Here is a 16,262-nt window from a genome sequence, read left to right as displayed (position 1 = left end):
TCAAGCCTATCTGGGAGAGCCTCTGTTCAGAGGCAGCCCCTCCCCTCATGGAGTCCACATGATGGGTGGTGAAGATAGAATTAAACAAGCCAGAAAAACTGGTCATTTGACCACGTAACTATTGATAACATACCAAACACTAGGAACAAGACAAAAAAACCCAGAATGAGCATTTGTAATATACATAGAAGAAGAGGATCTTTCTTGACAAAATTCACCACACACTCGTCTGGGCATGTTGGGGGGGGGGGTGCATTTCACAATGTATGACTAGGTGGTTGTCCCTCCCCCACTAGACTGTGAATTCTTTCAAGATCAAGACCCGTTTCATATTTACCTTTGAATTCTCAGTGAGCAACACAAAACTGCTGCATATGCTCAGGGAATAACTAGTTGGAATGAGAGCTATACCTCATGGAGTTTGATCTGTTTATAAATTGAGGACACTGTTCTACTTCCAGTTTGGAATGGAAAGGTAGTCTAAAATAAAATCTCAAGCAATATGTGTGTTATACTTTATATATATGTGTGTGTGTATTAGTCACTAAGTTGTGTTTGACTCTTTGTGACCCCATGGACTGTAGCCTGCTAGGTTCCTCTGTCCATGGAATTCTCCAGGCAAGAATGCTGGGGTGGGTTGCCATTCTCTTCTCAAGAGCATCTTTCCAACCCAGGGATCAAACCCAGCCTCCTGCATTGCAGGCAGATTCTTTACCATCCGGGCCACCAGGGAAGCCCTAAAGAGGATCTTTAATACGTAAAGAGCTCTAACAAATGAATAAGAAAAACCCACACCTGTCTCAATCATTTCCTTTCAGGTGCTCCACAGTTTACTCAGTAACCCCAAAGGCTCTATGCCTGCCCTTTCGCACACCTCTTCTTTGCTTTGAGGAATGCCTGCAACTCCACCTGCTGAGAGGCACCTCTCCTGTGTCCTCAGAAGGTAGCATTGCTGGTGTCCTCACTGGGGTGACGCTTGGGTCATTCATTGGTCAGTAAGTTCTTCCCTCCTCTGAATCCTCAGCCCACCACTGTCTCCTGTGGCTGGAGGGCCAGTGGGAGCGCTGACTGTCTAAGTGGGCTTTGCTGTCCACTGCAGAGACGCTGTGGGCTTGGGGGGCGGAGGAAGGGCAAGGAAGCTGGAGGGTCTGAGATTTAGGGCGAGCCGCAGCCCACACTGTCCCTCACTAGTTGTGTCAGCGTCCCCGCAGCGCCCTCCTCAGACAGCAGAGATGGAGCGCTGGGCAGGAGACGCCTGTGCGGTACCCGTACACACCCCTGGAGCCCTGGGGCGAAGCGGCTGCCCCAGCCGTCCGCACACTGCCAGAGCCCGCGGAGGGAGCGTAGGACCCACAGGCGGCCTCCGTTGCCCACATCTCAGCCACTGTGGACGCGGACCAGGTCTGCGATAAGATTTGTGCTTTCCAATCACCTCTTTCACGTTGCATTTGCTTCTGAAGTGCCTTTCCGCCCTCTCTACCGTGAGGGTCCTGGAGGGCGGGCGCCTAGGCAGGGGAGTGGCCGAGGCAGTGAATGAAAGGGCGGGGGGCGGGGCGCGGCCCTCCAGGCTCCCACGCGCTCTCGCTGCTGGGCCTGGGGGGCGGTGCGCGGCAACCGGCCAGGCGCTCGCCCGGGGCCGGCGGGCCTGGCCTCATGTGTGGGCGGGGCCTCGCGGCGGGGCGGGGCCTCGCGGCGGGGCGGGGCTCGCGGCGCCCCCGCGCATGCGCCATGCTGGCCCAGCGATGGCGGCGCCTGGGGAGTCACTGAGGAGACGCAAGGCCGGGGCTGGGGACCCGGAGCCCGAGGCTCCGCCGGGGCAGGAGCGCGACCTCAAGGGCCGCCCGGCCCGCCTCCGCGTGGGCACTTTCTGGCTGACAAGGATCGTGCTCCTGAGGGCCCTCGCTTTCGTTTATTGTGAGTCCACGGGGCCAGGCCCCTAGTGTGGCCCCTCCGCGCGCGCCCCGTCCGCCACGCCCAGGGCGCCCCCGAGGCGTGTTCGCGGCCGAGCCCCGGGGTTCCCCCGCCGATCCCGCGCGGACCAGAGCCGGTGAGGCGGTGACTGCGGCCCCGCAGCTTTGGTACCGGGGCAGTAAGTGCGGGCTCACCTGCGGGGCGCGGCCCGAGCCAGGCGTGAGCACGTGGAGAGCCGCGCGCCCCACGCCGGCCTCGCCCACCGGGCCGCCCCCCAGAGTACGGCTGGGCGCCCGGAGACCACCAGCGTGTGTGTGCGCCCCGCCCGGCCCCAACGCGCGGAGGGGCGCAAACCCCCGAGACCAGCAGTGGCGCCCGACGCCAAACTGAGCTTTGCGAACGAACGTGGCAGCGCGGGGCCGGCGGGGCTGGGGGCGGCCACCGGCAGAGTGACCCGGGCCCGTGGGCAGCCCGGTCCCAGCAGGTCCGGAGGGCGCTGGGCACTCGGCGTCCCCGCGTCATTTCCGAGTTGCTTCCGCACACGCCTTCGAAGGGGACGCGCGCGCCGCTCTCTGCCCGGCGACCTTCTGCCAACCCGGAGTGGGCACCCGGGGCCCCGGTCCGAGGGAGGCGGGAACTCAGCCACGACTCTCATCTGTTCTCGAGTGCTCTAAGTTACTGTAAAAAATTGTTCTTGCTGCTATGCTATCCTCCACGGGATTAAACAGGCATTCTAAACGTTTGAGCTGTCACTTAGGGAAAGATGAAGTCAAGACAATGTTAATCTGCGAGGCTTTAATAGACCTTTAAACCTGCGCCGTTAACAGTGGGAAAAGCCCGCTGGCTCCTCGGGCAGAGAGCGCAGCTTATAGACCCAGTTCTGCCTCCAGGGAGCCCGGCTGGCTTTGATCTCCGCGAGGACCCTCAATTCAGTTCAGAAGGAAACCGTCCTGAACCGCTGGGTCAGGCAGATAGTTTAAGCCTGGTGCTGAGCGCAGAGTGAGTTGCTTTGGCACATGAGTTTTTCTCCACCTACCTTTTCTCACTATGGAGTAGGGTTGGAGTTTGTCAGCCGCCCTAAGGAACCAGTTTACCATCTTCAGCAATGTGGGTCCCTGGTTGAGACGGCTGATGTCCACACCTTCCACCTGATGTTGAGTGTAACCCACCAGAAGGCTGAGTGATGGGCCTTAAGCTTCCTCACCCTCTGCACACCTGACGGGGTGCTTAATGCCGTTATCTTGCCTGTCTGTGCATCTCCTGGGAGCTCCTGCAGCGGGACGGTGTTTAACACCTCTGACCTCTGTCTTCTGGGAGCGGCTCCTGCTCCATAAACTTCCCTTGAGTTTTTTCAGTCTCTGTCATTGCTCTGTGCCACCACAAGATGCTTTTCCAACTGTGTCCTCCCCCCCCCCCCCACCCCCCGCACTCGGCACCCCAGCCCCTGGGTGTGACACTCAGGTCAGAGACTGCCCACCCGCGAGGCCCCTAATCTAGGCGTGATTCTCCAGGCCCAAGGACCGCAGGAACTGGGCAGCGCCTCACACCTTCTAGCAAAGGGAGGGCCAGGCTCCGCCTGTCCTGGCTCCCAGGTCACCAGTCTTCTCCTGCTGGCAGGTACGCCCCGTGGCCAGCCATGCCCCCCACAGGCCTGTTGCCAACCTGGCGGCTCCCCCATCTTGGCAGCCCTGTCTCAGGTCCCAGTGGTCCACAGTTAGCCCTTGTGGAGCCGGGGGGCAGCTCACCTCCTCCAGGCGCTCGATGTTGGCCTTCAGGCCTGGTGTGCAGGACCTCAGCTCACTCTTCTCCTTGTCCAGCTGCTGCAGCCTGGGGCACAAGGACTAGGCTGGGACCCGCGGAGCTGTCCGTGACCACCACACGTGCCCACACAGGGGCCAGAGCTCCTCACAAGCCAGGACGGCGTCCATACCTCAGGTGTGGGGAAGCCTCACATTTACAGAAAAGCTGTCGCCACAAAGCAGGTTGCCAGACCCCGAGCCCCTGGCGGCTTCTCAAGACGTCTGCTCATTCTCGTGGCATCTGTCACACTCACGCTGGAAACATGGGCGACCAAGCCACGGCCTCGACCCAGCCTCCCCCCGACGCCCCTTCCCGTCAGGTCCCCACACCATGACACCATCACAGTTCCTCTGTCCCCTCGGGACTGCAGCATCTCTGGGCTTCCCCGCTCTTCGTGACCTTGACATTCTGAGCAGGCCTGGCCCTGTGTTTGGTGGGTGCCCCTCAGGCTGGGCTTGTCTGGGGTCCTCCGGTGACTGGACAGGCTGTGGGTCTGGGGAGAGCCCTCTTGGGGCCAGGGAGGAGCTCAGCTTCTCCACTGGATCCTTGTTTAGCTTCAGGCTCTGGCCTGAGCTGGGGGGGTTGCAGCAGGTTGGTGGTCCCCACGGGGTGCATGTGGGGCCTATCGGGGTGTCTGCACAGACACGGGCCTGGAGTCTGCAGCCTGGGGGGGGCCAGAGGCATTCATCCAGAATGAGGGCAGGAGTCTCACGTCTGAGCCTACCCACTTAGACTCTGGTGTTTCTCTGCGGAGCCCTTTGTCTTTGACCTTACATTTCACAGTTTTACTCAGAACAATTCCCAAAGTTAATTAGGCCAGCCCTCGCTCCTGCCTTCCACACCGCGTGGCCGTGTTGTACGTTAGCAGCAGAGTTGCGCTCACGTGTCCTGGTCTGCACTCTAGCCTGGCATCCCCTGGAGTCCTGGCTAGGTTGTTTTGATAGTTTAGATAAGGTTCCTATTTTGTGATGTACAGTTTTATGGGTTTTGACAGATACATAGTCGTCCATCACCCCAGGACTGGACAGAACAGTGCCATCCCTTCAGAGTCCCCGGGGCGCATTACCAACTGCTCCCCACACCCGCACCTGGCGCGCCCTGGCTGTGTTCGGCCCCGGGGCCCACCTTTCCCAGGAGCCTTTGGGTCTGCTTCCTTTACTCAGCAGCACGGCCTGGAGGTCCTTCCATGCTGTTGAGTGAATCAACATTCCATTGATGTTCCCTCTGGATGTCAACCCGTTTTATGAACGCACCACAGTTTGTTTACCTATTCCAACACTGAGGAACATCTATGTTGTTTCCAGTTTTAGCAATTATGGACATGTAGGCTTTTGTGTAAATCTGAGTTTCAGTTCACTTGGGTGAATACCTAGGAGTATAACTGCTGGGTTCTATGGTAAATCTGTTTAACTTTATGAGAAGCTGCCAAACTGTCCTCTAGAGTGACCATACCGTGTGTGTCCCAGCAGCAGGGAATGAGAGCTCCCCTTGTTCTGAATCCTCTGGAGCATTTGGTATTTTCAGTTTCTCGGATTTTGGCTGTTATGATAGGTGTGTGATGATATTGCATTGTGGTTTTAATTGGCGTTTCCCCAGCAACAAATGATATTGAGCATCTTTTCATGTGTTTATTTGCCATCTGTGGATCCTCTGTGTGAAGCAGATGACTTTTAGCGTCTGCTCAGATCTTTTGCCCTTCTAAAACCTGGGTCATCTGTTTTCTTGTTGAGTTTTAATGGCACTTTGAGTGCCATTTTCTGGATGCAAGTCTTTCATCAGATATGTGAGCTACTGATATGTTTCCCAATCTGCGACTTGTCTTTTCATTCTCTTAAAAATATCTTTTACAGAGCAAAAGTTTCTCATTTGGTAGAGTTTACTGGTTTTTTTCTTTCATGGATCATGGTTTGATTGTTCTATCTAAAACTCATCACCGAACCCAAGTCACATCCATTTTCTTCTACATTTTCTTTTGGAAGTTCTATACTATTATGTCTTACACTTAGGTCTCTGGTCCTTTTTGAATAAATTTTTGTATAAGATGTGAGTTATATGTCAAGGTTCATTTTTTTTTTTTTTTTTGGCATATGATGGCCAGTTATTCCAGCACCACCTGTTGGAAAGACTGTCTTTCTCCATTAAACTGCCTTTGCATCCTTGTCAAAAGTCAGTTGACTGTCTTTGTGTAGGTCTACTTCTGGGTTCTGTACTCTCTTCCATTGGTTTATGTGTCTATACTTTGGCTAATACTACACTGTCTTGATGACCGTAGCTCTGTAGTAAGTCTTGAAATTGAGTAAAATAAGTCCTCGAACTTCGCACATTATCAGAATTATTTTGGCTATTCTAATTCCTTTGCTTTTACATACACATTTTAGGATCAGTTTGTCAGTGTCTATGGAAAAGTTTACTGGATGTTTTGATTGAGATTGCATTGAATCTGTAGATCAAACTGGGGAGAAATGACTTTTTAATAATGCTGACTCTTCCAATTCATGAAAGCAGTGAATCTTTATATTTATTTCGATCTCCTTCGATTTCTTTCATCATGTTTTATAGTTTTCCACATACAGATTCTGTGTATATTTTGTCAGTGTTTTTAGTCTAGACACTGTGTGTGGTGGCTGTTGTAATTTTTTAAAAATTCAGATTATAATAGTTCATTGTTGGTATATAGTAATACAGTTGACTTTTGTTTGTCGATCTTGTATTCTGTGACTTTCATAAACTCACTTATTAGTGCTATGAGGGCTTTTTTTTCTTCTTTTCAATTTTGGTTGATTTTTGGGAATTTTTTACAGGGGCAGTCTATTAATAGAAATAGTTTCATTCCTTCCTTTCTAATCTATATAACTCTTATTTTTTATACTTGCCTCATCGTCCTAGCTAGAATTTCCTATGCAGTGTTAATAGGAGTAATTAGAGAAGAGATAGTCTTGCTTTGTTTCAAGGCTTTGGGGAAAAGTATTGCCATTAATCTCGAAGTATGAACTTGGGTGTAGGTATTTTGTAGCCACCATTTACAGATTAATGAAGTACCCTTCTATTCCTAGTTTGCTAAAAAAAAATTTTTATCATGAATGAATAAACTCCTTCGTGTACTTTTTTTGTGTGTCTATTGATACTATCATATGGTTTTCTTATTTAGTTTGTTAGTATGGTGATTACATTGGTTGCCCTTTGAGAGTTGAACCAGCCTTGCATTTCTGAGATGAAATTGGTTGGTTGTGATGTATTATCTTTATTTCTCCTTTTGTGAGTTTTGGTAGTTTATGTATTTCAAGTAATTGGTCTGTTTCATCTAAGTTGTCAAATTTATGATCTTAGATTTGTAGTATTACTGTTTTATCTTTTTATGTCTGTGAATTCTGTAGCAGTGTCCCCTTTCTCATCCCTGGTACTGCTGTCTTCTCTCCTTTTCTTGGTTATTCTGATTAGAGTTCTATCAATTATATTCATCTTATCGAAGAACCAACTTTTGGTTTTTCTTTTTCCTGTTCCCAATTTCATTGATGTCACCTCTTTTTAAAAATGTCTTTTCTGATGCTTGTTTTACATGTAATCTGCTCTTTTTTCTGATTTCTTAGAATAGAAGTTTAGATTTGACGCCTTTCTACGTTTCTGACATAAGTGTTTTACTGTAAATTTTCTTTAAGCAAAGTTCATCCTGGGATGGTTACCTAACCGTTTTATGCAGCCAGTCACATATTTCATATAGATGCGTGTGTGTTGTATATGCACATATACATCGTGTATAAGCAGGTGCAGCACACACAGGTATGTGTACATATACCTGTGCCCTGTGACTTTTCCGGGTCAGATCTTCTACTTTCTCCCCAGAGACTTGTGAAACACTCAGACCCCTCGAGTCCACACTTTGATTCCAAACCACTGCTCAGACCCTGCCCAGTCTCCTCCCGTGGCCGAGCCCCGCACGTCCGGGAAGAGTCTGCAGACGGCTGGGCTCCTGCTCACACTGCCCTCTCTTCTCTCCCTTCCAGTTGTGGCATTCTTGGTGGCCTTCCATCAGAACAAGCAGCTGATCGGAGACAGGGGACTGCTGCCCTGCAGGCTGTACCTCCAGAGCGTGCAGCGGCACTTCGGAGGGCGCGTCAGCTGGGACGCCCTGAGCTACGCCCCCACCATCCTCTGGCTGCTGGACTGGTCTCAGATGGATGCCAACCTGGACGCCCTGGCCCTCCTCGGGCTGGGCATCTCCTCGTTCATCCTGGTCTCCGGCTGCGCCAATATGGTCCTCATGACTGCGCTCTGGGTCCTCTACATGTCCCTGGTCAACGTGGGACAGATCTGGTAAGAGGGCGCACGGGGCACCAGGGAGGCAGGCACTCAGGGCCTCAGGGGCGTTACGCTGAGCCTAAAGGCCTCCTGGCAGCAGGAGCGAGTGAGCAAACTGTCTTCTTACATGAGTTCAGAAAAGACCACCCTTTTTCTTAGGCTGTGGGGGCACTGCTGGTCGCATTCAGCCCAAACCCAGGAGCCTCCTGCTTCGGGAGTGACTTTGATTCTGTTGGGAGTGTCATGGCCGCACCTGAGACCGCGTTGCCCGCCTCCTGTGCTGGAGGACTGTGCGATGGGGGGAGTTGAGCGTCCTGGGGATCAGGGACACTGAAGAGATACAGAGCCAGAGTGCAGGGACTACTGCTGCGTAAAATGCAAGTGACTCACAGGGACTGACCGGCCCGGCGCTGTCCTGCTCAGACGCACAGGAAGCCCGAGTTGTCCCTTCGGCCCCAGGCTCCTCGGTTAGTGTCAGCTCCCCCAGAGGCTGGGTTTCTGGTTCTGTTATCTGTGCTTGGCCGTGGCAGGAATCCTGAAGGGCTTCTTTGTTGTGCTTAAGGGTGGCTTGTGGCCGCCTTCCCCTCTCCCCACCTTCCCGGCCCCCACAAGGAAGAAAGGATTATCTCTGGAAACTTGGAGCAAGGTTGGGTGCTCCAGGGGTCCCTTCCTGCAGAGGAAGCCGCCTTGGCACTCGCCCCTGGCAGAAGGGACAGAGGATCGACTTCAAAGGGCCGGGAGCTGGTGCCTGAGGGCCGCAGAGGTGCAGAGGGACCCCTGCATCGTGGCCGCTGAGGAGAAAAACTTTATCTTGGCCTGAGACGCCAAGATGTCCAGGCTCTCCTGCCTGTGGCCCCGGTATAGATGGATTTGATGTGGAGAAGTGGATTTGATGCTATGGTTTTTCGAGGTCTGGGCAGCAGTGCAGTGCCATCCCCACCGCATGCCTGTGCAGCGGGGCCCTGTTCCCATGGGGACACCCCAGGCCTTGCGGGAATGGTGGCTCCCCACTGCCCGTGGTCATCGGACGTAACACAGGCCTTCTCTGCTCCCGCCGACAGTGCTGGACATGGCCTTCTGTGCCATGGTGGCTCCTGTGTTCCTCAACTTGGGGAGGAGGGGCTGTCACCCACTGGCTGCATGGCCACGCCGCTGCTTTAGCTCCTCTGGCCTTCCCGTCCGGCACTGCTTCTGTTCAGCTGTCTCCAGGGGCGCTCACAGGCTCAGCCTGAAAGAACCTGCTTTATTAGAAATTCCCGTCCACCTGCTTCCCGAGTGGAAAAGTGCTCCTCAGCAACAGGCAGGAAGTGGAAGAATTACGCAGATTCAACGCCGCTCCCCCTCACCCCCCGCCACCAGCCAGGGGAGAGCAGATAAGATATTTATCCCCGATGCCCTCCTACAAAGTGAAACATCACCAGGAACCCAGTTCAGTGTTCCAGTCACCTGGCTCAAAGGTCGCTGGGTGACTCAAGGCCAAGGGCTGCGTACGCAGAAGCGGGGGTGCTCCCCCCACCTTGGTTCTCTGCCTTCCTTCCTGTGGAGATGAGTGGTCAGGGAGCTGTGGGCCGCCTTCGGTGGCAGCGGCCCTGTTGTCTCTAACAAACAGTTGAAGGTAAGGCGCTAACACAAACCGTTTGGGAGCAAAACCTGAATCTCTTAGAACAGGGTGCACATGAGTTTCTTTAAAAACCAGAACAATAGACATCCCCCAAACTGGTTCTGTGAACGGCCACCTCTTCTAACATAAGTTCCAGCTGTTAAAAATACAGTAAAAGCTGTAAAAGTCTAATGAATTCCTTTTAGCTTTTCACGTAATTAGATGTAACTACCTATATTTAAAAATCTTGTATCAGGCAGCCTTGAGAGTTAAAATTCAGAATAGGAGCAGATACAAGAAGGCATTTCCTAATGCTCTCAGCAGAGGCCCGTCATCGAGTCCACAGAGGGACGCTGCTCTCGTGGTCAGGCTGTGGCTGGGGGCCGGGCCGGCCAGCTGCCCTGTCAGCTCCCAGGCTCCTCCAGCTGGTTCTGAGGGACACCGGCAGTGTCTGCTCAGTGAGGTTCGAACAGTCAGCCCCTTCCTCTCCTCTGCTCACCAAGGTCACTTATTGGGAGAACTTACTTCTTGCATCAGGCAGCGTGTGACTGGCTGTTGTAAAGGGTTTACTGTGGAAACTCAGGCTTCTGCTCAGTAGAGAGCTCAAGCCGTTTCCTGTCTTCCTCCTCCAAGCAGTGTTCCCTATGGGAAGCCAGCCTCTCTCGGGTTGGATGGATGAGCACCCCAACTCCGTGAGGAAGGGCCCCTGGCCTCACCGCATGCCTAGTTGCTGGGCCGATGGGGTGCATCCTGCCTTCTTGAGGAAAGATGCCTGGTGCAGGAAACAGGCGCTCAGGGGGTCCCTCGGACCTGCCCTCCCCTCACTGGGGGCTTGCAAATCTCGGACTCCCTGTCCTTTCATGTGTCAATACTTCTTTGAACAACTGTTTGTCTTAAAGCGTCTCTATTTACGTACCACGAAGTGTAACTATTTAACTTGTGCAAGAACAGCCACCATCCACCTCTAAAACGTTTCCTCAGCCTGTGTCCCCATTCACCCTCGGCACCGCCCTCCGTGTCCTGTCTGTGCTTCACACGGATGGGGACACCTGTGGCCTCCGCGTCCGGCTGCCACCACCGAGCAGGCGTGTGGCTTGTCCGTGGTGCAGCCAAGGCCAGTGCCTGGTCCTCTCACTCACGGGCACTCGCTGAGCCGGACAGTTGTGCCCTTTATCCCGGGGTCTGCCTGCTGGCGTCATGTTGACCTGGGGGGAGGATTCACGGTGTGAGGAGTGTCCTGGGTCCACTCACGTTACATCGTGGGGCTCCTCCCTGTGACCTGGGGTTCACACACATGTGTGCTCCCCAGGGCCCCAACTCCCTCAGGGAAGGCATATCTGACACGTCCTCCCCTTAGGGCTGCTTTTCTAATCATCTGTGCTCAGTGTAATGGGGTGTCATTTGAAATGAAAGATTCTGGGGTAGGACATTTTCACGGTGCTTAAAGGAAATCAGTGCAGTGAAACCAAGTACAGGTGACCTTTGAACTGGGATCGGAATTGCATGAGCCCACGTCTACACAGGCTTCTCACCAAACCTCTGAGAAAAACCACTCCACTGCAGAAGTAACAGCCCACCTGGCGCCAGGTTGTTCAGGGGTGAAGAGCATTACACATACTTTTCCAAACATACTTACTCATCCCCTTCTGTGGGCACAGCCCTACAGTGCGACTGCGATGGGGCCGGTAAGAAGAACCTCCTGTCGGTGAAACCTAAGGTGTGCCCCAGGTTCAGTAAACAAGGGCAGATCTCCCTTCATCTCACCTGCACTCAGACCTCTGCTCTCCCCCTAGCTTCCGCTCTGCTCTGCCACCTGAGGGCCCTTCTTCCTTGTGGCTCAGTAATGTGACTTGTGCCCATTCTGTTTGGAGACACTGGGTCAGTCTTTCTTTAGCAGGTAAAGCGATGCATAAATTAGAAGCTGTTTGGTGACAGTTCTCCTCTTGTCTTTCAGGTACTCCTTTGGTAAGTGGCAGTCACATAATCCCAGTGTCGGCAATTTGCGCCAATGGGTCTCGTCTCCCGTGGCTGCACCGGCTGCCTCAGGCCTGCGTCCTCACCTGTGGTCTCCACCAGATGAGGCCAGATGCTGCCTCATGCCTCCACCCGTCACGCCTCCTGTGCTGGCTGTGGGCACCCAGCGGGCATCCAGGACGTCAGCACTGGTGTTCCTGCTGGTGACTGGAGGGCCACGGTGCCCTGCAGGCCGGCCCCCACTCCCCGGTGTGCACAGGGAAGCCCCAGAAGGTGTAGGATTCCTGGGGCCCCATGGGCTTGGGTCTTCCTGGGTTTCTGCCGGAAGACTGTGGGTCCCGCCCAAGCTCTGCGGGTAGCACCCCATGGGCTCCAGAGCTAGCAGAAATGCAGGGCTCGGGGTATGTGGCCGGTCTGGACCCCAGTCCTCTGAGCTTGGGAGCAGAAGCAGGGGCTCCCTGTGGCCCTGAGTCCTGCACTGAGGGGGAGGCAGTGACCTCCTGCACTGGGGTTGGGGGGCGGTGACCTCCCACGCTGGCCTCTCCTGCAGCATCCAGGGCCACCCATGTCATGGTCTTTGGCCTCTGTCAGAGGTCAGTGTCTTTAGCTTCACTCCTCGAAGGTCACTCCCTCACCAGCAGAGCCAGGACACCTGCGATGAGCATGACAGGTGACCTGGAACTTGTGGCCTCGAGCAGGGACTGCAGATGGGCTTCCTGGACTGTCTCGCAGCCATTACTGGGACAAAGCAGCGCACAGCATCTGTCTTCAGTTCTGTGTGGGTTCCCTTTGGGTTCTGTCCAGCGCACTCCCAAGGGAAGAAGTGGGGCGCGGCCGGTGCTGGACAGAGGCCCCGGGTGAGGGTGGAGGTCGGGGTGGGGTCACCATGAGTGTGAGCACTTCTTGAAAGCTGGCGTGGGCATGCAGTCCTCTGAGGGAAGCCTGTCCTCCTTGGCTCTGAGGATCCAGGAGGAACTGGGGCTGGGGGGGAGCCGGAGGAGGAGCTGCAGATTCTCCTGTGCACTCGGGCCAGTCCTGCTGACCCCAGGCCTACACACGTGTATACAGGGGACACGAGGCTGCCCAGCCAGCGTGGACCGCCGGGGGCCGCCTGCACAGTTGAAACAACGTTCACGCTCTCCCAGGGGCATCACACCCTTACCCACAGCAGGATCCGGAGCAAATGGGGATGAAGGACCAAGGCTGCAGGGGAAGAAAATACAATGTCTGAAATAAAAGCTCACGGGTAGGGCTGGATACAGGGGGCGGGGTCAGGAGTGAATGGAGGAGGAACCACCAGGCCAGGGGCCTGGACTGAGGAGCAGAGCCCAGCCTTTGGAGAGGGAAACAGGGAGCCCCAAGGGCCTTGCACCTCGGGGGACAGGTGCAGGGGCCAGGGGACACTATTTGTGGAGGCACAGTCCAGGGGCAGGGGTGGCAGGAGGGGAACCATCCACACCCAGGACATGAGCCCTGCATTTCTTCCGCGCCTGCTCTAAAACACAGGACAGGGGCTTTCCTGGTGGTCCAGGGGTAAAGAATCTGCTTCCCAATGCATGGGACATGTGTTTGATTCCTGGTTGGGAAACTAAGATCCCACATTACCTCGGGGCAATGAAGCCCATGCAACTGGAAGGACTGATGCTGAACCTGAAGCTCCAATCCTTTGGCCACCTGATGTGACTGACTCACTGGGAAAGACCCTGATGCTGGAGAGACTAAAGGCAGGAGAAGGGGACGACAGAGGATGAGATGATTGGATGGCATCACTGACTCAATGGACATGAGTCTGAGCAAACTCCAGGAGTTGGTGATGGACAAGGTGGCCTGGCATGCTGCAATCCATGGGGTCACAAAGAGTCGGACGTGACTGAACGGAACTGACTGCAACTAGAGCCCGGGAGCCGCACAAAGGCCCCGCGTGCCGCAGCCAAGCCCCAGCACAGCCAGGTGAGTGCACAGGTTCAAAGCTGCAGCGCAAGGAGGTTTACAGCAAAAGGACTCAGGCGTCTTCCCAGGAGGACGCCCGTGACAAGCAGGCTGGGGCAGGACCCTCTGTGGAGCGACTCAGTGTGAACTGCAGGTAGGTCTGAGGAGTTAACGGTGGACGTTGTATCCCTAGGAAAATGTACTTGCAGCTAGAGCAGCAGTATCCAGTGCCCATCCCAGGACTCTACGAGGGCAGGATGGAGAAGCAGGGACAGGACCGAAGTTCACGGGGAGCAGGAGGTCAAGTGCAAGCTGACCGGTGGTGTGGCAGCCGTGCTGAGATGCCGGGCAGCCTGCGGTCCTCAGGGTGGCGCAGACCACACCCCACCCACAGCCCATGGAGGGCATGCGTTTCTGGGTGATTATTTTTACCTCAGTAGCTGCTGTTTCTCTACACACAGTGTCTGACACCATGAAAGATTACTGGAGACACACACAGCCCACAGAAATGGGCCTGCTGCAGAGCGGACACACCTGAGGAAAACACTAACGAACCTGAAGATGTGGACCTAAAAGAGTCACAACCTGAAAGTTGGGAGTTATGTTGTATCAGGAGGAGTTTTTAGGACTTAGGCCCAGGAGGCAGCATCTCTATAGTAACCCTGAGAGAACTCCTCCAAGGGGGCGAGGCAGTAGCCAGCTTATGTAGAAGTTTTGCAACAAAGGGCTGGTAGTATAGCTGAGAAGAGGAGAGAAGCTAAAGGCAAAGGAGAAAAGGAAAGATATTCCCATCTGAATGCAGAGTTCCAGAGAACAGCAAGGAGAGATAAGGAAGCCTTCCTTAGTGATCAATGCAAAAAAGTAGAGGAAAACAACAGAATAGGAAAGACTAGAGATCTCTTCAAGAAAATTAGAGATACCAAAGGGAACATTTCATGCAAAGATGGGCTCAATAAAGGAAAGAAATAGTATGGGCCTGACAGAAGCAGAAGATATTAAGAAAAGGTGGCAAGAATACACAGAACTATACAAAGAAGACCTTAATGACCCAGATAATCAAGATGGTGTGATCACTCACCTAGAGCCCGACGTCCTGAAATGCAAAGTCAAGTGGGCCTTAGGAAGCATCACTACAAACAAAGCTAGTGGAGGTGATGGAATTCCAGTTGAGCTATTTCAAATCCTAAAAGATGATGCTGTGAAAGTGCTACAGTCAATATGCCAGCAAATTTGGAAAACTCAGCAGTGGCCACAGGACTGGAAAAGGTCAGTTTTCATTCCAATCCCAAAGAAAGGCAATGCCAAAGAATGTTCAAACTACTGCACAATTGCACTCATCTTACCTGCTAGCAAAGTAACATTCAAAATTCTCCAACCCAGGCTTCAACAGTACGTGAACCGAGAACTTCCAGACATTCAAGCTGAATTTAGAAAAGGTAGAGGAAGCAGAGATCAAATTGCCAACCTCTGTTGGATCATAGAAAAAGCAAGAGAGTTCCAGAAAAACATCTGCTTTATTGATTACATCAAAGCCTTTGACTGTGTGGATCACCACAAACAGTGGAAAATCCTTCAAGAGATGGGAAAACCAGAACACCTTACCTGCCTCCTAAGAAATCTGTATGCAAGTCAAGAAGCAACAGTTAGAACTGGACATGAAACAATGGACTGGTTCCAAATTGGGAAAGGAGAACATCTAGGCTGTATATTGTCACCCTGCTTATTTAACTTATTTGCAGAGTACATCATGAGAAACACTGGGCTGGAGGAAGCACAAGCTGGAATGAAGATTGCTGGGAGAAATATCAATAACCTCAGATATGCAGATGACACCACCCTTATGGCAGAGAGTGAAGAGGAACCTTGGTGCAAGTGAAAGAGGAAAGCAAAAAAGTTGGCTTAAAATGCAGCATTCAGAAAATGAAGATCACAGCATCCAGTCCCATCACTTCATGGCAAATAGATGTGGAAACAGTGGCTGACTTTATTTTGGGGGGCTTCAAAATCACTGCAAATGGTGACTGCAGCCATAAAATTAAAAGACGCTTGCTCCCTGGAAGAAAAGCTATGACCAACCTAGACAGCATATTAAAAAGCAGAGACTTTACTTCGCCAACAAAGGTCCATCTAGTCAGAGCTATGGTTTTTCCAGTAGTCATGTATGGATGTGAGAGTTGGACCATAAAGAAAATTGAGCACAGAAGAATTGATGCTTTTGAACCGTGGTGTTGGAGAAGACTCTTGAGAGTCCCTTGGACTGCAAGGACATCAAACCAGTCAGTCCTAAAGGAAATCAGTCCTGAATATTTATTGGAAGGACTGATACTGAAGCTGAAACTCCCAATACTTTGGGCACCTGATGGGAACTGATTCCTTAGAAAAGATCCTGATGCTGGGAAAGATTGAAGGCGGGAGGAGAAGAGGATGGATGGCAGAAGATGAAATGGTTGGATGGCATCACTGACTTGATGGATATGAATTTGAGTAAGCTCCAGGAGTTGGTGATGGACAGGGAAGCCTGGCATGCTGCCATTCATGGGGTCACAAAGAGTCGGACACAATTAAGTGAACTGAACTGAGTCTGAATGTCAAAAGATTATTGTAAATTAAAGAAAACCAGATATACTGAGTTCAGTGCTTCTCTCTGTGTGGGAAGACGCATGAATCTGTACTCACCGAATCATTCCTTGATGGGCACCTCAGCTCTTGGCGCCAGTGTCCCGAGTTTCCACATCCTGAATGTCCTCGGGGC

The 16,262-nt window shown here is 53.0% G+C and overlaps 1 protein-coding gene across 1 annotated transcript in view; it reads left to right on the top strand.

The window, feature by feature from the left end:
- The first annotated feature begins 1,721 nt into the window (after nt 1-1,721).
- LMF1 (lipase maturation factor 1) overlaps nt 1,722-16,262 on the top strand; it is a 51,344-nt gene continuing 36,803 nt past the window's right edge. The window contains exons 1-3 of the mRNA XM_061152478.1: nt 1,722-1,914; nt 7,713-8,022; nt 11,562-11,572. Coding sequence (XP_061008461.1) covers nt 1,722-1,914; nt 7,713-8,022; nt 11,562-11,572 — 514 coding nt within the window. The remainder of the gene's footprint in view (nt 1,915-7,712; nt 8,023-11,561; nt 11,573-16,262) is intronic.

The sequence above is a fragment of the Dama dama genome, chromosome 10 (assembly GCF_033118175.1).
Source record: "Dama dama isolate Ldn47 chromosome 10, ASM3311817v1, whole genome shotgun sequence".
Taxonomy (NCBI): domain Eukaryota; kingdom Metazoa; phylum Chordata; class Mammalia; order Artiodactyla; family Cervidae; genus Dama; species Dama dama.
The sequence above is the reverse complement of the archived record's forward strand: the minus strand, read 5'-3'. Positions and strand labels throughout refer to the sequence as shown.